This window comes from Thunnus albacares, chromosome 8, assembly GCF_914725855.1.
Source record: "Thunnus albacares chromosome 8, fThuAlb1.1, whole genome shotgun sequence".
Lineage (NCBI taxonomy): Eukaryota > Metazoa > Chordata > Actinopteri > Scombriformes > Scombridae > Thunnus > Thunnus albacares.
Genome location: NC_058113.1, coordinates 25,679,363 through 25,703,098, shown reverse-complemented (window position 1 = coordinate 25,703,098; position 23,736 = coordinate 25,679,363). Strand labels below are relative to the sequence as shown.

General features: G+C 37.2%; 2 protein-coding genes across 4 annotated transcripts; one reads left to right on the top strand and one right to left on the bottom strand.

The window, feature by feature from the left end:
• Positions 1 to 6: 6 nt before the first annotated feature.
• On the top strand, positions 7 to 11,895 carry si:dkey-24p1.1 (uncharacterized protein LOC556718 homolog). 2 transcript variants are annotated; one of them, XM_044358829.1, is made up of 17 exons: positions 7 to 500; positions 1,552 to 1,626; positions 1,741 to 2,142; positions 2,613 to 2,891; positions 3,604 to 3,861; positions 4,004 to 4,267; positions 4,356 to 4,649; positions 4,907 to 5,188; positions 6,213 to 6,476; positions 7,337 to 7,606; positions 7,871 to 7,949; positions 8,049 to 8,121; positions 8,220 to 8,359; positions 8,571 to 8,625; positions 9,797 to 9,885; positions 10,000 to 10,060; positions 10,758 to 11,895. In XM_044358829.1, exons 2-17 carry the CDS (start codon positions 1,578 to 1,580, stop codon positions 10,989 to 10,991), a joined length of 3,093 nt encoding a protein of 1,030 aa, XP_044214764.1. In that variant the 5' UTR covers positions 7 to 500; positions 1,552 to 1,577; the 3' UTR covers positions 10,992 to 11,895. The 2 variants fall into 2 exon arrangements, with proteins under 2 accessions (XP_044214764.1, XP_044214765.1); XM_044358830.1 differs by lacking the exon at positions 1,552 to 1,626 and having other exon boundaries at positions 11 to 500.
• Positions 11,270 to 20,355, bottom strand: LOC122987140 (myelin-associated glycoprotein-like). Of its 2 annotated transcripts, XM_044358831.1 has the most exons (12): positions 20,277 to 20,355; positions 20,110 to 20,152; positions 18,532 to 18,600; positions 17,525 to 17,893; positions 17,131 to 17,427; positions 16,391 to 16,648; positions 16,046 to 16,306; positions 14,836 to 15,102; positions 14,431 to 14,727; positions 14,263 to 14,353; positions 13,456 to 13,528; positions 11,270 to 12,726 (listed from the first exon to the last, which is right to left on the bottom strand). In XM_044358831.1, the coding sequence occupies exons 3-12, from the start codon at positions 18,575 to 18,577 to the stop codon at positions 12,448 to 12,450; spliced, it is 2,238 nt and encodes a 745-aa protein (XP_044214766.1). In that variant the 5' UTR covers positions 18,578 to 18,600; positions 20,110 to 20,152; positions 20,277 to 20,355; the 3' UTR covers positions 11,270 to 12,447. The 2 variants fall into 2 exon arrangements, with proteins under 2 accessions (XP_044214766.1, XP_044214767.1); XM_044358832.1 differs by lacking the exon at positions 16,391 to 16,648.
• Between the last annotated feature and the right edge of the window lie 3,381 nt (positions 20,356 to 23,736).

Here is a 23,736-nt window from a genome sequence, read left to right as displayed (position 1 = left end):
GATGTTTCCTGTTTGTGTGGTTCACCCCCACTTTTATGATTTGTTATGAAAGAAACGCACTTTTTTTGCACTGCATTTTTACAATAAATCTTTTGATATGTTTTCATTCTTTTTGATGAGCATGACATGGTAAAGCATGCTGTAAACGCTGTATAAGCATAAATTCTGCAAATGGATTTCAATCACTGTATGTGCTTTGTGCCTGTTAAAAAGACATCACCCACGTACACTGAACAGTGGCTTTCACTTATAACAAAAGCATTAAATAGAGGAAGTGAGAGAGAGTGCATGCATACTGTAGCAGACAAGATGAAGGGAAGGACTCTAAATCACCCTCATCAGAACAACTATTAAGGATTGTTTTTTCTGGTTGCATGATTGGGCATGCAAATTCTTTAAGATTTTAAGTCAACTGTGAAAACTTCCTTTTTTTTATAAATCTTATTCTTTTTTAGGAGGGTTGGTGTGTGCTACAGACCGCTATAAGTGGGTCCTCTGAGGTAAGAACAAGCTTATTTTTGAATTACTTTTCGGTCTAAAATATTTCCTTTATCATATTGCCTAATTTAAGATGTCATTTCTCAAGGTTTTACAATGTCTGTCTATAGAGAAAGTTGAGTTTCGATTTCTAAAGAAGCTTTTCACTTGAATGAGAAAATGTATTCTATTATTAGCGATTTGAATTCATCTTTCTCCAGGAAAAAGTTGTCTTTTTGTATCCACAAGAACTGTATACAGTGGCATTTGTATGTGATATGTAGTGACTATACAGTATACTATACAGTGTATGGAACCATTAAAGCACATTTATGTTTGACAATAATACATTATAAGTTTTGGTGGGGTCAATGATCAAATCTGTAGAATAAAGGCATTGCACTGCTTGTACTCTAAATATATTGTGTGTGGTGTATTATGGGTCTACTTACAGGGCTGGTAATGCAGACAATAGTGATTTAAACAAACAGCTGAAGTAAAATAAAAACAATTATGTTCGTCCACGTCATAATTTATATACTAAAGGAAAAAGAAACCTGTAATCTACAGCCTGAAAATCTAATGAATCAAAAAATAAATGTTTGCTTTGGGCTTTGCTGTATCAAGACACAATAATTACAGCTACACTGGCATTTGCAACAGAACATTTAGCCTCAATATGCAATTATGTTTCTTTGAATTCTTTTTTACTAAAACAAAACGACAAGTTCCGCTAGTTGTGTGACAAAAATTTATTGGTCTGCAATGGTTCAGAATTTCTTTAACCACAAGTACACAACCATCTTGAAATGAGGAGGAAAGCACAGAATACTCAAATCAAAAACTAAAAAATCAAAACTATCAAATAAAGAAAAAAAGAGGAAGAAGAAAAATATTTAGACTGGCTGATTTGCATTTAAATTTTTCATCTAATTGGCTGACGGTCTTCAAACTATCTGGCAACAAGGCTAGTTTACAGTGATAAAACGGCCTCCGTGGTGTTACGCTCTGCAGTTGTGATATGATGTATACATTCATGTACACATAGACTTTTTTGTTCTGTTTTTGTTTTAGATATCAAGCTGTAATCTTGCAAGAAAATGAATGCTCAGACAGTCGGGTGGTTAATATTTCTGGCCCTAATAAAAAGTAGGAATTTTATTATTCAACTCTGATAACAATGTTTGCTTTTTAATATACAAGTTTTGCATTAAAGTCATATATCTTACCTGACTTTTTCCACTTGTGTTTTCACCACCACAGAATTGTCCTGTGGCAAAGGAATCCCATTTGAACTACAGAGCAAAGTGGAGGCTAAAGAGGGGTCATGTGTTGAAATAAGATGCAACATCAAAAACAAAGTTTCTGATGTTGATGGTGCAAAATGGTTTTGGATGAAAAATGCAACTTGGTCTAACAATGATTATCGTGGCACTATTATTTACAGTAATGATACCTCACAACATCCTGTCAGTCCAGACTTTGAAAACAGAGTAAGATATATCGGTTCTCCACCTTCAGAATGGAAGTCTCCATATTCATCAAAGCCACTATGCAGTATTTTGATCTGTGACTTGAAAAAAATCGACAGTGGAAACTATTCTTTGAGATATGTAGGATCTGATAAATGGTTCACCAAAGAAGAGGCGATCCTCACAGTTGACGGCAAGTAAAAAGATCAGAAGATACTGTAAATAAATTGTGTCGTGCAAACATTTAGAAATTTGTCTGGAGGCAGAAATGATCTGATTGGTTGAGTTAAGATTCAATTGGAGATAAGAAAAAAAAGATATAATATTTGGAGAACAAATTGTAGTGTTATATGAGAATAAACACATAATGTCTAGAAAAAGAGACTAAGAGTATACAGGCATGCTGTATTTAGGCTAAGTGGTGCTTTGAGCTGAATGCTTACACCTTTTAGTTTAGTGTGTTAACATTTACCAATTACCAGTAAACACGAACTACAACTGGGGTTGATGGGAATGTCATAGTTTTAACTAAATATTTTCTAATCTTAAATATTGGACATACATATAAAAATGTATATATAGTTCTGTTAATATTTTGCAACATTGCGTATTCTGTAAAGTAACCATTACATTTCTGCTGACATCTTTATTTCATTTTTTCAGAAAATCCATGCCTGGTTGTTTTTGAGACACCACCTGTAGTAAAGGAAAATGAGAAAATAACACTGAGATGCAATACTTCGAGTGCATGTCCTTCAAATCCAAAAATTGAAGGTTTGCTCTCAGTGCAGCTCTCAGAAGCTCCACAAAACAATGGAGAACATAAAAGCACCACAGTCCACTTTACAGCCAACTGGAAGGATGATGGGAAGGAGGTTTTATGCCAAACACAAGATAACACAGATAAATATATGGTTCGGAATATCAGTCTAATCATAGAATGTAAGTTCATAAATGTGGAGGGTATATTTATGTCATGTCAACTATTACAGTGATCATATTTACTACAACGTTATATACATTTACTATATAAAGGAACAATCCATAATCCAACTGTAAATTAAGGGTCATTCCTGCATCAAAAATCAAAACACAAGTCTGGAGCCCTCTCAAAGTGATTGACAGGTCTTCAGTCAAAGTTCTTCATGTTTGGTGATGCTGTGAAATGTTTAATATCAGTAACATTTAGTAGTAAAAACACGCCTATAATTTGTAATCTTTTGAAAAAGAACACTTGAATGAATGTTGATGCTACAACTTCAAAAGTAGCAAGTAGCATTACTCAGTTATGTGCTTTTACTAGTAATAAAGAAGTAAAGTACTGTAAATGAAGTACATTTTTGGTAGCTGTTACTTTACATTTATATTTAGAAATCAAGCAGCGGAGTTAGGTAGTGGAGCTGCAACATAAAAGGTTATTTAAGTATCTCAAAAACAGTCTGAGTTAGTTTTACAATTGCAGTTTTAATTTGCTAAACTCATTTGTGATAGCACTTTAAGACTGCTCAATACTTGCAAAATTGTTCAGCATATTTATAGACAACCCTTTACAAGGTCTAAAATCAAACATGACTGAATTCTTGTGAATATTTGACCTGCAATCCACCTATGCCGGCTGTATGCAGTCTGATTTCTCTCCAATTCATTGACACAGATGCTCCTAAAGACACAAGCGATGAGAGGAGCTCTATAAATGTCACAGAAGGACAATCTTTATCTCTCACATGCTCAATCAAAGGACGTCCTGAGCCCACCTATACCTGGTTTCAAAATAATTCAATTCAGTTGGTTAACAAGTCACACACGATGATGATAACATCAGCTAAGGATTCACAGAGTGGAGAATACCATTGTGAAGCTAAAAACAAGCATGGGGAAACAAAATCAAACCCAGTCCTTATTAACGTTGTATGTGAGTATGTTTTTACTTGAATGATATTAATGCAGTGCGTATGTGATTTTCACTGGTTTTACGTTGTAATAATACTGCTGTAGTGCTTTATTCTTTATGGATTGTATTTTTTGAATCAACTTAAGGAAATCTTCTGTTTCAGACGCCCCTGATGTTAAGATAGAGATGACTTCACCAAAGTCTACAATCAGACAAGGAGATAAAATTATTTTAACATGTAACGTGAAGAGAAGCAAACCACCACCAAACAGTTACGCTTGGTTTAAAGATGACAGACAAATTGACATATTGGGAAAAACGTATAATGTTCAGAGGATCGAACCTGAGAATAGTGGCACCTACACATGTGTGGCGAATAACACTGTGGGTACTGGAAAATCACAGCCATTTCAAATTAAGGTTGAATGTAAGTTTCACAGCCCCTTGCAGTGTATGTCTGTCAAAAAGAGTGCACCACCATTGAAAGCATACTGAAAGTTATTCTTTTCTTCCAGACGGGCCACGGAAGACGAACATTTCAGTCCCCCATCATACAGGAGTGAAAGTTGGTCACTCCCTCACATTCACCTGTGACACTGATGCCAATCCTGTCCCGCACAAGTACTCCTGGTACGGTTACAACAAAAATAAACAGATTTACGCCTCACAGTGGACATCCCAGACAACTACTGACAACAGCCTCCATTTGGAGAGTGTACAAAGGGCAGATGAATTATGTTACATCTGCAACGCCACCAACAACATCAATACAGGGGAGGATAGTCGGCTGTTATGCATACCAGTACTTTGTAAGTGATTGTTATGCTGACAATGTTCTATAATATTAATGATTCTTTAACACTTCCATCAAGTTGAGTATCAGAAAGATCAGCACTTACACCTGACTGATTCAGTCAACAAACAAGCACTTAATAATTGCCTTTCCTTGGCTATTTAAGTTTTCAAAGCAGTTTGTCTTCATGTTCATGGCTGTAATATCATGCTACATGTTCAAAATGAATTAATCCTCCTGAAAATCAAGCACACAGCTGCTTCCTCTCCACAGATCCTCCCACCAACACCACGCTGTCTATGGATACTGAGGTCAGGGAAGGTCAGCCCATCACCATCAAATGCACTGTTGAAAGTTTCCCACCGTCAATGCTCACCTTGAAAAGGACTTCCACATCGAGTGCTCAGTCTTCAGAATGGGCTCTTACCAAGACCAAGACATGGGCTTTGTCCCACACATTTAATGTAACTTCAACCCACGCAGGCTCTTACACCTGCCACGCCGAAAACAGCGAAGGAACACAAACAAGCACAGAAAGGAAGTTGGTGGTGAAATGTGAGTGATTCAGCGGTGTATCATCTTTTAATTGTCTGAACATGAAAGAAATCACATGTACACAAAACTTTCCATTACGTTTTTCTGTAGTTTATTTCAAATGGCAAAAGCAGACTTTTACCATCTATTCTTCTCGAAATTAAGTCATTTTGATCACATGTCCAGTCTCTTAGTTCATGAGTGGTTCTCATTGAATCATAAAAATCATAAAATTATTCATAGAATGTATCTACATGTATTACCTGTACTTGAGTATTTTCATTTTCAGCTATTCCGCTACATTTATTTGACATACTGTACTGTGACTTTGAGACAGTGATGGAAGAAGTATTCAGATCCTTTACTTAAGTAAAACTACCAAAACAGCAATGTAAAAATATTCCATTACAAGTAAAAGTCCTACATGAATAATCCTATTAAAGTTAAAGTACATAAGTATTAGCAGCAAAATGTACTTAAAGTATTAACGTAAAGCAGTGGTTTGGTCCCTCTGACTGATATATTATTATATATGACATGATCAGATTATTTATACTGAAGCATCAGTGTGTAAGCAGCATGTTACTGTTGTTGCTGCTGGAAGTGGAGCTATTTTGATCGTGTACTTTATATACAGTTAGCTAGTTTAGTCTAGTTTGTTGAGACAATATCACCTTGCAATATACTGCAATCTAGTCTGGCCTCAAAAATAACCACAAGATTTGAATCCCCTTGTCTCTCATTTGCTGGGTTATTTTGTGTTAGAATGCATTATATTTTACAGGTATTCAAGTTGTTATGTCTACCTGTCTTTGTTTATAGTTTACTCCCTTTATGTACAAAGACTTACCTTGCATGGGCCCCTCTGACTAAACAGAAATATATCTTATATGTGTATAATCACATCAGGTTAATTAAGGTGCAGATGACAATCAGTTATTAAATGTTTGGGATCATAATATTGATTATTACAAAAGTCATCATGACTGACAGAAAATGTTTATATCTGACTCTTTTCTTTTTACTATATTTTGTGTAAATGCAGATGCTCCCCAAGATGTGGCCATAAGAGCTCAACCTAATCTTGTTGTGAATGAAAATAAGTCGTTGACGCTGGTCTGCAACGCCCAGTCCTACCCACCAGTGACCTCTACCACCTGGATGATTGATGGGAAGGAAGCCATCGTGAATACAGCTCAATCTTTCACTCTAAAGTCTGTCACTCCCTCTAACAGCGGACTGTACAGCTGCAAAGCCAGTAATGAAATTGGATCTAGACAATCAAAGCCAGTTGAGGTTCAAGTCAAGTGTGAGTAGACTGATGCACTCATTAAAGTGTATAATAATAATAATTGAATATACTGTAAATATTTGTGAGGCCAAAATGTTACTGTACAGGAGTCTCTAGATTTATTTTTGTATTTACCTCCAAAACAGATAAGAAAAAGTTTACATACAAACATTTTAATTTACATACACTGTATACACTCTAATGAAAAAAGTCTCATCAGAACAGTTAAACTTTAACATTTTGTCATTAAAGATTTAGCATACTTTTGCTGCCTTTAAGAGACATCACAACTTGCATTTGCAATCACGGTGCACAATCAGCAAGATAGCTATTACCACTGGGAAAGTGTCAATGATACTTATTTTGTTGGGCTCTGATGTTGGAGGTGAAGCGTGGAAGTTTTGCGCCTTCAAACATGAATTAAATAATTCTGCTCTTTGTTTTCAAAAATAAAAATACAAGCCACCATAAAGAAAACTTGATACAGGTTCTTATTTTTTAAATTTCAGACAAAAAAAACAAGATTTACAAGCAGTGATTGAAGCCGCTGAATGCATTTTTTTTTTAAAGGTGTTTATAGCATCTTTTAAATAAGTCTGATGGTGCAGTTCTTGTAGAAAGACGAGACATCCTAGTGATGATTGGGGAGATCTATTTCAGTCCACCCATCTGTGTCACTAGGTCTAACCAATGGGGTGTAAGAGGCTGAGTGCATTGCTGCCTGCCACTGGGGGGCGCCAAAGTCATATTTTCAAATTCTACACACAGTGGCTTTAATGGCAGGGACTTTAATATTGTATTTTGTGAGTTCATCTATGCACAGTGAGATATTAAGTGAATAATTTTGAATTAAATCTGTTTCTCCCAAATTTCCTTAGATGCTCCAAAACACACAAACATCACAAAAGTAGTAGAGCAGCAGCTGACTAACGGTACGCGTGTTGTGATGTTGACCTGCAGCAGTCACTGTTATCCCCCAGTCAAACAATATGTATGGTACATGAAGATGGATGGTAACTCTAAAGACAAAACAGTGTCATCCGGACAGAACTACAGTGTGTCCTCAAACCAACCGGGAGTCTACTACTGCATCGCAGAAAATGAAATAGGTGGAAAAATGTCTGATCCATATGAGCTGTTTCTTGACGGTGAGTGAATTTCAAGGCCATGTATAATTTTAGGCATGAAGGAAAACACTGCATGATGAAGAATGGAAATGAGTTATAACTATATGTGTACTGTTTATAACCCTTTTGCTTTCCTAAGGGAGAAAGGATGAGGATTTACTGATGGCCAGTCTTCATCAGATTTCCAAAACATTTTTTTCTTCAAATAAAATCATGGCAGTTTGAAACTATACTACTTCTACATCTCTGAATCTACAGTATACTAATGCTCTCTCTCTTCCACAGGTGTCTTGAAAAAGGTTTTGATCTTCAGTTTTGGTTGTCTGCTCATTATTATTATTATTATTATTGCCTTTATCTACAGGTAAAATATGAATAAGTCAGGTTTTTGATTTAAAAAAAAAACCCTCACAGAAATGTAATTGGTATGTATAACCAGAGTTGTGTATCGTTATGATTTCAGATGCAGGAGGAACAAATCAATTCAACAAGGAACCTCGAACAGACTGCCCTGGTGGACCTGTTTCAGTTTTTTGGTGATGACTCATTTGTGCAACGTTTCTTCCTTTACTTTATTGAACAGATCGAGACAAAAATTATCTATCTTTAAGCGTGTATGTGTAAACCCATTCAGGCCTGCTGGAACAGCAACAGGAGGAGGAATCTGACGAGCGAGCCTGGCTTGGCTGAACCTTCCAGGAGTAGAGATGACCTCTTGCCATACCAGCCACGCCGTCCAAAGACCCAACCACCCCAGCCTCGTCCAGACACAACGTAAGACAGCAGCCCCACACACACACACACTGTCCCCACCCAGGACAAGGGACACTCTGTAGGAAAGAGGGCCAGATGGGCTGCTGCCCTTGGTGTAGTCAAAGCATCTATTGAAGATCCTGGCTCAATGAGAGTCTGCCCATTCGTTTATTATAGTCAGTCACTGATTATGCATGTTTTTATTCTTATTGTTGTTGTTGTTATTCTGCAGTGCTGCATCCAACATCAACAGTGTTTACTGCGCTGTAAATCTGCCCAGAAAACAGGTGAGTCAAGCAATTCAAAGTAAGTTTAACAACACCCACATTAAGAAAACAGTAAGTGAAAAAAAAACCCGTTTTAGGAAGTAAAAATTATATTGTCTATTATTAAAAGGTGCAATCTTTTTCAAAAGAAAATAACTCTGATGATGTCTTCAGGCGCATTGCAGCTGGCTACTTCAAATTTGTTACAGAAAGCCTGTGTTGGAAACATGAGTATGAAAGACATGGGCATTTACCAGCTAGGGAGCGTCTATTGAAAGATGCTATTGCTATCTATACAAATAAAGTTATTATTATTGAGTTATATTATGGAAACTGTAGGAACCAGTGTTTATGAAGATTAACTAAGTCTAGGGACTAAAAGTCAGGATATCAGAGCCTCTGCTGCACCACTTCTGACCATTCTTTTTTCATGAAGTCCTCCAATGTTGTTTACCTTTGATATGACAGAGGTTCTTTCCTAAAGGCAGACACATAAAACACTGTACAACTGTATAACTAACTATTCAACTAACTTTTCAGTTATGTTTTATTGAGCAAAGGCCCAGTGTATCCCAGGCTTCCTCCAACCTACATATAAATATTTTGGGTTTAAATATACTGCAAAGGCTAAAATTTAGAATCAAGTAACAACTAACATTTAATTTTAACTGACAACTTTTGAACATGATATTGAATATGATATATACAATACCATTCATAAGTTTGGACACACCTTCCCATTCACCTGAATGAGAGAGTGTCGAAACTCTTGAATGCGGTATCTTGTTAATACAAGAGAGCCTATTAATTTGTATGCAAGATATAAAAAAAAAATTTAAAAATCTTTTAGGACTCTGACAGACCCACACAATTTCAACTTAAACATCACTTTAAAAATAATAGTAGCATTTGCCAGACCACTGTGCAAACATCTGCATTGGCCACTGCATTACTTTAGACGAGCAGATGTCTCTTTGACTGATCAAGCTGTTGCTTTGCCTGCTGTGCTGTAGCTGTGTCTTCACAGTTTGTCTTGTCAATAGTTGTCTGTCAGAACAATAATCATTGCATATTCAGTATTGCAGAGCCATGAATCACCGGATGCTTGCAGCAGAATCCATTTTAAGGCATGAATGAACTGATTCAGTTGCTTCTGTACATTTACTGGTGCCCTCTGTCTGCATCTGCTCAGGGTCCCTCAGCACAAAAGCCAAACAGAAATGGACATGCGGACGATGATATCCTCAACTATGCTTCTTTGCAGTTTGGAAATAAGCAAATGTGAGAATTTTTGTTGATTTAATTTATTTTGTTTTTTTAAGTTTTGCATGTAATACCAGGACATGAAAGCTATTATAACATGACAAATTGTATGATATTTTTTTCTAATAACAGACAGTCAAAAATGGAACAGGACACATATGCTATGGTATCCAAGCCAAAGCCACCCCAAAAGGTCAGCCATCCATGAAGCACATTTATTTAATGTTTATAATGTTTATGAGTTTATAACATTATAGCATTAATTTTGGCTAATGTTTTACATTCCGGCCCGTGACATACAGCATAACTATTCCCAACTTACAGTATAATTTCCTTGCCGTTTGGGAGGAATTTAAAGAGAACTTATAGTGTAAGTATTTTTAACCACCAAGTATTTATTCTGTTATTACACGGTACAGTATGACCTTTATTGAGCAATAAAGCTGGGAGTTTTGGGGAAGATGGGGTAATGAGTTCTGTAGCACTCAATAAATCTGAGTACAGTAAGCAGAATTTTTATGATGAGGTTTCTACAGTAAATACAGCTGAACTGTAAACAAGGACCAAAATACACTGTAAATTGGGAATAATTATGCTGCACATTGCAGGCCGTAATCTAAAGCAGCACCTCATTTCATTTAATGTCTAATGTTAATATATGATGTTTGTTATAGTCAATGATTACAATAAAGCTACTTTTTTGAAAACTAGAAAAGAAGTAGGATGATGTTTTCTGTTTAGAAAGACAATGAGTTAATCAAGGAAAACACCTCCAAGTCCTAATACCAATAAAATGAGTCTTTTATATTCATTTTGCTGTTCATTAAATCCAGATACTGTCAGAAATTATAGCACCAACAATCTTGTGACACTCTCTGCTATCGTCCTAGAATGAACAAGAAACGATGGAGCCATATGAGAACATACAGCAAATGCAGCGTACGGCACATGCAGCCAAAGCTCCAGATCCACTAAACTATGACTCAGACACCAGTGAGGATGAAGTAGAGCTCAACTATTCACAGGTGACCTTTACCCCAAAGCTGGGACATCAGAGAGACAGCACAGACTCCAGCACCTCTGACGAGGAATATGAGACTCAGTACTCCGAGGTCAAACTCTGAGTACAGATACAGAATAAATCCATTACATATACTTATACTTACATGTACATATACTTATCTTAAAGGTATAGCCAGTTTTGCCAGAGCTATCCTGAATCATGGTCATAATCAAATCATCAGGGTTTGTTTATTAATTTACGGTTTATTAGTCTACTATATTGTTCTTTTTTACTCCTAAAATATCATTTTTATGCTTTCATCACTTTTATCATTTTTTTGCTTCTTTTTTATATTTGAAATTTTTATTGTCATCTTTAAGAAAAACAGAAACAAAATCATTCTTTGTGCCAATACACACAAGTGACCTTTTATGAAAACATAAATATTAAGATTTGAAAGAAAAGTAAAAAAAGAAAAGAAACAATATACCAATCAATATATCATACATCATGTCTGAAACAATCTGAGACATATTAGCTCTGTTTATTACATTGTCGGACTTTTGGGATGTGTGTGTTTTACCTCTCTGCTTTCATCGACATGAGGTGTATTAGTGTGCAGTAGCAAGTGACAGAGGGGACAAAAGGGTTATGAATCCAAATCCTCATCTAAAATATAGATATGAGTTGATTAACATATTTTTGGCAAAACTCCTAAAGTGTAAATATTTTAAACAAGCTGTGTGTGGACAAATGTACATTAACATTTATTGACTTTACTTTGTGTTTGGGAACGTGCTCCAGAATGACATGGCTGTAATGTTGTAAAGCTGCAATCATTTTTTAAGGCTCATTTATGAAATATGAATAAATTGCTTTGACTTCCACTTTTGTGTAAATACCAACTCAAATGCAGGACAAATGGCTTCCTTTTTTATAATCAAGCTCAAATATATAATTATGTCTATTAAAGTTACAATGAATAAACACATATAAAGTTTACCAATAAAGTTTTTTGATATATATGACTGTCTACCTGCTTTTTCACTATGCACGCTTTTCAACAATAAAGTAACAAATAGACTATTAGACAAAAGTTAGCATTTAAGTATTAAACATGTACAGACATAATACATGTGTCGTCATTTATCCACAGTACAATGCTGAAGAATAATGCTTGTGAGTTTAAAATTAGGAGGGAACATTTATTGTTATGGTTGATTGTGAGGAGGTTAAAGTTTCATCCCCAGCATGCAGATTAGTGCTGACATCTGCAATGTAAGGTAATTACTTGTTTTCTGCTTTGCTAGACATTTTTTCAGTAAAGAGACACAAGAAAGACTAACAGAAAAGTTACAATGACAACAGTTGAGAGCTGAAATTGAAGCCACAAATGTGTGACATCACTTATCCTCACTTTAAATAAAGTTGCCTACAACGCAGGCTTTAAGAGGCCGTTCTCAGCCGGGCCGTCACTGACAGATGAACACAAGTGAGATATAGCAAAGTCCAGTAGCTGTGGGAGCCCAGAATATCATTTCACTAAAGTTAAGTCATAAACTCACCACTGACCTGTCCTATGAGACTTTCCCTTGTCCAAAATCAGTGTCTGAAATTGTTCTTTCACCCTTTGCCTCTCCTCCGTTGCTCCCTTTAGAGTGCAGGTGAATCTCAGCGTACTCAGCAGTCTTGGAGGCGAGGCCTCTGATCTCCCCCTCCACAAGCTTACTGTCTGACTTGGCCTGGAGTTTAGTAAAGTCGACATCGGCATAGAGTAGTGGGTCTTCCTTTACTCCTCCTCCTCCCTCTATGATGGCTTTATTGACATAAATTACATCCACTTGTGAAGAGTTGGTCTATGGGAAAACAAGAGCAATTTGCTTCAGGAAAAAGAGAAGAAGAGATAACATTTCTCTCTCTACCCAATTAGACCTGATTAGATAGATTGGCAGTGCATGTTGTGTTGCATTGCTGACATCTGCTCCACTGTTAAAAGACACTCCAACATTCTGGAAAAAAGGCTTGTTTGCTTGTTCAAAGTAGAGCGTGCACAAACCAAATTCCAAATAATGGCTATATCTTACAGTTACAAACTATTTATGTTGTTTCCAAAGATGTAAAATCAGTGCCCCAGCTCACTATGAGAAATGAGTGGAGGCAGTGTAATGCACTGCTTCCATAATTTAGCAAAAACGGTATTTGGAACATGCTAAGCGTTACATTAATGTTACATACACCTCTCGAGCTTACGGGGGCATTTTCATTTTAACGTTTTCAGAGTTCTTGGAGGGCAGATTTTTTTCAGTTTTGACAGAGCGAGCCTTGAAGTTTCCTCTCACTTCTAGTCATTGCTAAGCTAAACTCAGCAAGACCTATTTCTGTCCTGGACACACAGAGATGACAATATTCTCATCCAACAGCAGGTTTAATCCCAAAAAGCAAATTTCTTGAGATGTTTAATTGGTCCTTCACATTAAATGCTTTTGGTACTGTACTTGTGGGACGTGTGAAGGGTCCTGTTGTTATGCATCTATAAGCTTTCACCTTCATACACATACAGTATGTGTGCAAGGACATAAACTCACCTCATTAGTAACTAAAATGTCTGAAGTGTCCACCAGTTCGTTGTCGGGTGAGAGGCTGCCTTTCCTGTTCTTTCTGTAGGACCAACACAAAATGTCATTGTTATATTTACAGTAACAGAATTAAAGACACATAGAGCTTTGCTTTGAATAATGATCTGTGTCTGATATGGATTCCACAGAAAGTTCAACTACTTAATCAAAATACTTAAATTTACATCTACTACTCCCTCTACCACATTAAAAAAAGAAGAAAAAAAAAAAAGAAGAAAAAAAGTTCATTTCAAAAGTTGAAGATGAAGAACACCACACATGCCTAAGTTTCATATTGGAAGACGATTGGTTATTAGCTGTGAAATCACAAAATCATTCATGATTCTGATATACTTTTTAAACTGTCCATTTTGAGAGTGACAATAGAAGTGCAATATTAAATTATTGGAGTACTGTTATAAACTCAGATTTAAGGTGAGCACAGGGAAACTTTCCTCTTCAGCAAATGAATGTAAAAACACCCTTCTAGTGTCTCTATACACACATCATTCTGCACAGTGAAGCTTAAACATCCAACTGCTGCAAAAGTAAAAATAAGCAAAACACATTTGTGAGTGGTGGGAGGCTTTTAAATCCCTTATGTCATGGTCATATTTAGCAATGATCAGTGGTAGCCATGGTTGCTAATTGATGTTTGATTGCCAACCTGGGTTTACCTCCAACTGCAGTGTCAAGGTCTGACTCTTTTCCATTTTTCAACCTGTTTTCAAAATGTCCTGTTGTTAACAGTGATGGTAGTTAGTTCATGTCCCTCACCTGCAAAAGAATAGCAGCAGCGGAGCACACAACAGCAGCATCCCCAGTGCTCCCAATGCAGATCCAATCAACAGAGACACAGTATGGATGCCTGAAAAGTCACAACAATATAGTATTACTAAAAGAGCCAAATTATGATTAAGAAAAGCCAAATATATAAATGCATACCTAGCTGGGTTTCACTGGAGGACACATTGAATGCAAAACTATCAGAGCCCAGTGAGTTAATGCTGACACAGACCAGAGAGGGCATGTCTTCATCCACACGGTACAGGGTGATGACGCTCCTCATGTCCATGCTCCCCAGGGACACTTCTCTGATTGGCAGGTCCGCTGAGTGATTGACAGGCTCCCCGGCCAATTCCCAAATCAGAGAGGGAGACGGGTTTCCTTGGCTGTCACAGGCACATCGGACCTGGGATAAAATCTTGACACATCGGGAGGAAGGCAGGATCTCTGGAGCAACTGAGGAGGACAGGAGCAGGTATTTGGCTGTTTGTGTATACTTTGCCAAGCTTCTTGGAATAAATAAAGGCTTACAGTTAATTTTAAAAAAAGATAAATGAATCTCACATGTGACATCCATCTTGACAGGCTCAGAGTATTCAGCTCCATGGGCATTCAGAGCTTCACAGTAATACTGATCCTCTGAAAGTTTGGTAACATTGAAGGTGAAGTCTTGCTCAGACCCCACCATCTCCTTTTCACTTCCTGCCACTCTGTACCAGGTGAAGTTCGTTGCCACTGGATTGGCGATGCTTATGCAGGTCAGAGTCACAGAGCTGCTGTCTTGCGCCGGACCAGAGGGGTCAGCCAAAACTGAGGTGTTCTTGGGGGGATCTGAAAGAAATAGTATTCATGTATTTCTGTGTCCAAGGTTATTTTGCCTATTTATAGGTTTAACAGACATACTGATTCGTAAATTTTTATTTGGTGTGTTCAGTTTTTTTTTTTAACTTTGTTAAGTCTTTTTTTTATTTATTTTTTATTTTTTAGGCTGGAATGAAAAAAAAATTGAGCACCCATTTAGGGCAGTCTCTCAGCAGCACAAAAGCAGATTTACAATAAACTAAAAAAAAAGTGCATGGAAAAAAACGGAAATTGTTCAGTGACAACTAGGCAAACTGTGATATGATTGAAAGTTCAGAAACAGCTACAAAATAGACTGTTTCCAGGTCAAGAATAATTTGATTCACTACATACTTGATTTGCCCTCATACTGAGAAAGAAAATACAAATAAATATTTTGTGCCTTTCAGTTGTGTGAAATTTCAGTAAAATTAAGTCATTGCCTGACTGACAATTTGTATAAATAAATAAATTGTATAATGTTAGACACTATAAAGGTTTACTACTGATATTTTTACAGTCTAAATTCCATTAATTTTCAAATATAAGTTGTCTTTTCAGGAAACTGAGACAACCCAATCATTTTCTGTGGTTGGAAATGATGTCTTAATAGGGACACACACCAAACAAAACATCTACACATAAATTAACACACTGGCACACATGTGGACATACAACAGAGCTCAGTCGTGATGGACCACTGATATAGAAAAAATTTTGAGGTTGTCACGCAACATGACAATGGGTTACTGTCCACGTTCCAGACACTCTAGTGTTGCCCTGTGACTGAGTCTTGGCTCCAGATCATGTTTGGGTGCCCACAGCTGGACAAAATATACAGTAGAGCCATATTCAGTGTATGACCACACTGGAAACATACAGTTTTGTTATCATGGGTGCTAATCAATGTCATTTTTGTATTAAAGTAACTTACATTGAATGTCCAGCTGGATCGTTGCTGAGGTTTCTTCTCCCAGGTCATTTTTTGCTTCACAGTGGTAGTCACCATTGTGGCTCAGGTCGACACCGTCTATAACCAGGAACGGTCCAGGCTCCTTATCCTCCTCCTCATCTTTATACCAGGTGTAGTTGGTCACAGGTGGGTTGGCACGGCTGCTGCAGAACAGAGTAATAGAGCTGCCCTCCACTATTGGACCAGGAGGGTTGACGATTACTGATGTTTCCTTCGGAGAAACTAGAAAAACAAACACAAGTGTGGGTTCAGTCCATGTTGCTGGCCATTATATGTCATTTGTCTTTCTGTATCTCTCTGACTTACATTGTACATCTATTAGAGTGATGGATGAGTTCTGGGCTCCATATCTGTTACTGGCTGTGCAGTAAAATTGACTGTCGACTTCTGAGACTGTAGATGAAAGCCACTTCTTAAAACCCACAGCTGTCACCTGATCGCCATCCACTTTATACCAGGTGAAGCTGTCTACAGCTGGGTTTGCATCAGTGTTGCAGGTCAGAGTCACCAAGCTACCCTCTTTCACAGGACCAGAGTAATTGACTGATGTGTTATATGGAGCATCTGGAAGAGAATTTTGGTCAGGTAAGGTGTTTCTCACTTTAAGTCATCAAGTCTGCAATTGTAAATGTTTAACAAACTGCATGTGAGGGTTTTGGTTGAGATACTCTGCAGTAGTAGACAAACTGTCTATTTGAGGGGTCTTTCTGTTTCTGTTTAAATAAAGAGCTATACAAAAAAGACAAAGCAAGTTATGCTTTGTGAAGTGAAGTGAAGGATAAACACCACACAAATGGATTTTTCACAACCGAGAGCAGCAAACTAAGAGTTGCTTTTTATGGGTGCCTTACTACCATACTTTAAAGAACTAATAAATGATTAACATTAATAAAACTGGCAACTTTGAAATCCTTTGTAACATATGCCTAATTAGAAAGTCGTAATAACATGTCAGATTACATAAAATGAAATGACATGATGTGATCTGAAACAAAACACAACAGCACGACATGAACAAGACATGAAAATGCCAGAAATATACTCACAAAAAACATGGAGGGTCAAACTTCTTTCATACAAAAGGTCACCGTTGCCATCCTGTCGGTTGTAGAGCGCAGCGCAGGAGATCTTCTGTCCATTGTGGAGGTAAGAGGCAGTGAAGTTCATAACAGAGGCCATAGAATTAATTTCCATATATTCCTCTGTGTCACCTATACTGGGTGTCCATGTCAGAGCTGGAGGCAGAGTGGGACAGGGAGCTGCAGCTGAGCAGTTCAACCTCACCAGAGTCCCTTCTTCTACTTCCAGTTTGGATGGAGTTATGGTAGGTCTGGGCAGTGAATCTGAGGAGTAAAACAGTGAGAAAATGGTAAGAGTAAGTCAAAAATGCCAAACAAATGTGGCTTTACATGTGCAACAGTAAAAGGACATAACAGTCACCTTGAATATTAATAAGGACACTCGTGTGAAAGTTGAACTTCAGTGTGTTGTCACACTGCAGTCTGAAGTAATAGTTGTCATAATGGTTCGATGGCATGTTGTTGAAGATGGTAGTGCAGTCCTTATTGCGCAGGATCCCTGTTAGGTTTCCTTGCAGGATGTTTAAGCTGGCACTTGTTCCAGTGAGGCTGGAATCAAACACCTGCGTTTTGCTCCAACTGCCTCTCTTCCATATGGCTTTACATGAATCATCCAGGTATGTATCATATTGTGAGGGCAACTTGAAACTGCAGGGGATGATTACACAGGATCCACTCAGTCCCAGTACAGTCTGAGGCATGAAGGCTGCCCAGTTTTGACATAAGCTACCTGAGGTGGAAGATTAATAATTACACAAAAATCAAGTATTCCTTTAAGTAGTAAATATCACAAATGACCGTCTTAAAAGATGGGTTCACAATTTTTCAAGTCTGTCCAAAAACAATATTCAGGTGCCCAAATCAACACTGAAACATGTTTTTCTTGCTGTAATCATTCCTCCTCTTCCTACAATGTAAGTGTTGGGGAACAAAATCCATAACCTTCCTCTCTTGCAAAAGTGTATTTAAAAGTTTATTTGAATCTAATATGAATAAAAATTAGTCAAATCAAGTCAGTATCTTTCAAAGTTACTGTCTTTTTAGTGGCAAATTACTTCTTTTTGTTATGATCCTTCCATTGTAGCTGAACAGGAAAAAACTGTCCATCGAGACACAAATACAGATTTTTTTTTTACCAGAAAGACTGTAACTGCCACTTTATTTGGCTAACTCAGACGGCTGGAGCACTTTATTATCTTATACATTTTTGCTCAAAACAAGGACTGTGATTTGAAAAATTGTGAAAAAATCCTTTAAAATTCAACAAAAACACATAGAAAACAATAAAATTAAAGAAAAAACCAAATCATCCAAAATCACCACACCAAAAAGTAAATATTAAGACCAAAAAAATGCAGAATAGCCTACCTTGAAGAAGACAGCACATGAGGAATACCGTAACAGCACCTGTCATGCTTTTCTGTTGGGTTGATAATCCTACAGAGAGGCGCAATATATAGGTCACCAGCCAGGATAATAAAGTAATTCCCAGTGTTGTTGAAAGTAAAATAAAGGAGGGATGCACTGTTCCAACTTTTTCAGTCCTGGTACTGATACCTGGGCTTTGGATATCAGCCAACACTGAGTAATAATCTGATACCAGTGTTTAATTAATAAACTCTATGCCTCACTGTGTGGAAGAGACTGGGATCATTCTTTTATGTGTAAGGCAACATCAGGCTTGACTTAAACATTTCTTTCCTGACTTTGTAAAACAAAATGTAACAAATAGATACATAGATATAAATTTACTGAATTGTTTTTTTATTAAAATAATGGTATTTAAATACCAGATCAGCCCATTGTCACTGATACCTGATCTAGCTATCCAGCTATACGAGTCAGTATCAGACCGATATCTTGATATCAGTATTGGTAGTATCGGTCCATCTCTAAAATAAAGCCATAAAATTGTATTTACAGTAAAATTATTTTGTCAAAATGTCAAGAGTTACAGTATACACTGTACAAAATTGTCATTTTAACATTATCGCATTAAAAACTCTAAGTTCCCCAATTTAGCATTTAAGTTTACAAACATTTAATAAATTATTTATAACACACTACAGTGTAGTTAAACACAGATATAAGGAGATTTTAAGTGTTTATTAAAGTATAGTATTTGTCAGCAATAACATATAACTTTTGACATATTTTTATTACTATTACATCTCTCTTTTACTGTATTATCATTCATTATCTGTTCATACACCAGCCTCCATGAACAGTACGGGTCATACAGAAGTTGTTGACAAATAAATCAATAAACACTTACTGTATATCTACAAACAACTACATTAATGTTTTATAAACCATTTATTAAATGCTTGTATGCTGCTTATGAACACTAAACACGGGGACTTAAAGTACTGTTACAACATTAACTTATAGTGTAGTATGATAATATTGTGACTGTTCTTACTACTAAAAGGGGGGAATAATCTGCACAGATAAAAACTCATCATTGTATTATGTTATTACTACACCTATAAAACTGCTGTTACATTGAAAATATTCTATGATAATGAAGCCATAGTATTTCCATCTTTCACACCAACTCATTTTCAGTACAACCAAATTTTTTGCATTTGTTTTGCAAAACAGTATTCTGGAAAGTAACAGAGGCTACAACTGTCAGAACAATGACACAGATTAAATTAAAAGCACGAATACGCACAAGAGGTGAAAATGAGTAAAAGTATGCATCCTGGAAAGTTATGAATACTTAACTATGTGAACAATATTTTTAACATTGTTTTCAAGGAGAGTGCATAATCGGATGTGTTTGCATTGGACCTTAATAAGTTTGTGACAAAGTATTTATTTCTACATATAGTTATGTAAAAAGTTAAGTAAAAAGATCTAATGAATTAATGAACAGGATGAGTCAATTATATGATAACATTTTACAGCCACCATTTGAGTTTTCTGAAAATATAGCCTTACCTTAAAGTCAACAGTGATGTTCAGCATAGAGTGTCTTTATTTTCTGGAAAAAGAGCATATTTTATATTTAAAAACAAACACCTCACTTAATTTTACAGTAATACGATATATACTGATAACTAATTAAATGTTTTTGAAATTGATGAAGGAGCAAATAAAGGTTTTACCAGCATTGAGGGGTCAGTGGTAATAATCCAACAACTGAGTCATTTCAGACTGGTGGTGTGTCGTGATGGCACACTAAGCTGTTGTAAGATTGGTCTGGGGGGGTGGCACTGTGCACAACAACAGGGTGTTGATTCTCACTTCATACTGATGCAAGTCTCTTCAGTTATTTTCTGATGAAATCACACTATATGAATTATAAATACAATAAATAATACTTAAACCCAAGCAGAATTTGATAATAAAATACAAATGTGTGTTATTCATATTTTTTGGAGGGAATATAAGATATGAACAAATGATGACCCCTGTTTGCTGTGCAGTTTACCTGGTTGTCTGCTTTGTTTTGCAGGTGATCATTAGCATATCCACCCTGGCTGCTGCTCCAGCTCTCCCCTCTTCCCCACAGATGCATTTTTGCTTTATTTATGTTGCTTTATTCCTTATTTTTGCTTTTATGTACCGTACAACAACCCCGACACACACTGTCCACTCATACGCACTATACTACTGATTATACTGATACCCACACCTCATATAGGAAATAATTAGTTAGTTAGTTAGTTTAATTTGACTAAATAAATGATCTCCTGTTAAACACTGACATGGCGTGTTTCCCTTTCGTCATGGCCACTTGAGCCAGGTAATAACAAATAAGTTGAACAAAGGACTTACAGTAGTACTGTGCATTCATTTAGTGTTTGTTTCAAGCACTAAGCTAAATTATTTGCATATTTGACTAAACTAGACAACAGGGCTTTCAAGGGACTCTCCATAACCTGTTGTTCCCCTTCTCCTTTTCACAAAGTTAGGTTATAAAAAAAAGGCAATAAATGAAAAGTGCAGAGCAAGAATTACCTTTGAAGTTCTTCCCTACATGTTACACCCTGTGCTATCTCTGTGTTATGGGTATATGAATACCTAGAGGTCTCTGTGGAGTGGCAGTGTGGTAAGTTTTAGCTCAGCGGTAAGCGCAGTCGTCAACGATCTGGGAGTTCGAGAGATCGAGTTTGAGACCCGTTGTGTGGACTTTCTTCATAAGCTTGTTCATTCATGAACACTTACTGTGTCACTTAATAAAAAATGTAATAAAAAACAAAAACAGCATTTGAAGCCTATTTACACTTTTATTCAAATACAAATACAAATAATTTTGCTACCTCAACAAAAAGAGATACAAATACAAATACTGGGCTTTCTGCACATCCCTACCTCCTACAAAGTGGCCTACAGAGTGGCTCAGTGTAAAAAGCTGCACTCCGGCTGAGGAATTAATACTTCCTTCCACTATTAATATGGTTTCAACTACGATTGATGAAGCAACAGCAAGCAAACTAAAGGTTATTCCTCTGTCAAATAATACTATCGCAAGGCACATTTATGACATGTCATAAGATATAGAGGAGCAGCTTAATGACAAGATTCAAGACAAATATACCAGCTGCTGATTTCAGCAACTGGTTCAACCAGGCAACTAGTTCACCACCATTGACCTGAAAGATGATTATTTTAATGTCGAGGTGGTGCCGAAACACAGGAAGTTTCTGCGTTTTGCCTTCCAGGAGATAGCCTACGAGTACAACGGGCTAACATTTGGCTACTCCTTGGCTACCCACACGTTCAGCAAGTGTGTGGACGCAGTGCTGCAGCCACTGCACGACCAGGGCGTGAGGGTCTTCTTTTATCTAGACAACCTCATTGTCATGGCCAGGTCCAAATAATGGGTCATTTTTCACACAGCCAATTTTGTGCTGTACCTAACCTTACCCAATTAGGTATCACCATCAACTGGAGCAAGAGCACCCCCCAACCACGCCAGCAGGCGGAATATTTAGGAGTTGTGCTCAACTCGATCAGATTGCAGGCTGCTCTGTCAGAACCCAGGTGAACCCTGAGAGCCATCCATGTTCTGGGTCTGGAGAACAGGGGGACTGACCTCATGTCGAGGGGTGGCCCCCTGGCAGATGAGTGGGTTTGGAACCATTTTGGGAAAGCGGAAGTGGACCTTTTCACTTGTTGAAACAACACCTACTGCCCATTCTGGTTCTCCCTGACGCTAGGAGACGCATTTGTACACGCACCATGGCCAAAGAGGCTGCTTTATGCCTTCCCCCATCTTCATCTCATTACTCTGCTACTGCAGAGAGTGAGACAAGAGCAGCTGCCAGTCATCCTGATAGCCCCAGACCGCCGTTGGATGCCGTGGTATGCAGAGATGACCCAGATGTTGGCAGCCCAGCCCTGGGCCATCTCCAAAGTATAGGAGGCCATGTCCCAGGAGGCGGGCTCGATAGGCGTGCTGCCCATGTTGGGCCAACCTCTCCAGGGTTGGCTCTTGAGAGGGACAGGCTGATGCAGGCTGGACTGTCTGTACAGGTGGTACAGACCATCCAAGTAAGAACAAAATTAGAACGTGCATGCTGCTGTATCCCCTTTAATGCTTCCACTCTAAAAGTGACTTGTTCTTTTAGTTTTTTTCAAAAGAAGTTGCAGTTCTGTATTAAATACGATGTTTCAAATAAATTCTATAGGAGTTTTCAAGCAAAGGACATATCTGACAGTGTGTTTATGTGGGTGCATGTAGGTGGGGGAGTTTGTATGTCCAGCTAAAGAAACCACTCTTTGCAGGGCCTTGCAGTCATGCTCAGTGCTGTTTCCATACCAGGCAATGATGTTCCCCATCAGGACACTCTTGATGGTGCAGGAGTAGAAATTCCTCAATATTGGAGGGGATACCTGGAATTTATACATAACAAAGTAGAAAAAAAACAAGGTAATTTAACCTTAGTTTAACCTTAGTTTTTATGTGTTGTCATCAGTGGAAAAACGGTGTGAAAAAAGGTAAATAAAGCCTACATGGGCAATAACATTAACTTAAGAGTTCATAGGTTTCAAGTGGTCAAGTGGCTCTGTGGTTTAAGCTTCAGTAAGATTTGTATTCATTATCAGTAAGAAACTCAAAAGAGCAGGACATTACCTTCATTTACTACACGTAACAGGCTCCTCAATTGGTTCAGATAAATGTATTTTACAACTTACTGTGCAATTACATTTGGTATGTTTGGTCATTTTTTTGGTCTTTCAAGTGACCAACATTCATCATCTTTTTAACAAGAAGAAATGTTTGTATAAATAGAAAATCTCCCTATTAGCTCATTATCAAACCGGCGTTGTACTGTGTACACTGTATTACAGAGAAATAGTCGATAATGTTCAGATGCAAACGAAGCAGTAACAGAAATCAGATATGTTGGAGAGAGTGTGGATCATCACTCACATATTTTTTGGAAATGTCAGAAATTATGGGAAATAATATGTAAAGTGCTACAATAAATACTAGAAACTGTATGGTACTTTATCTCATCTCAACAGATACGTGGTTAAAATAATAATAGCAACACAGGAACCGTGGCATGAAACTGTTGAAATATTGTTAAAATTGATATATCTTGAAAATAGAAG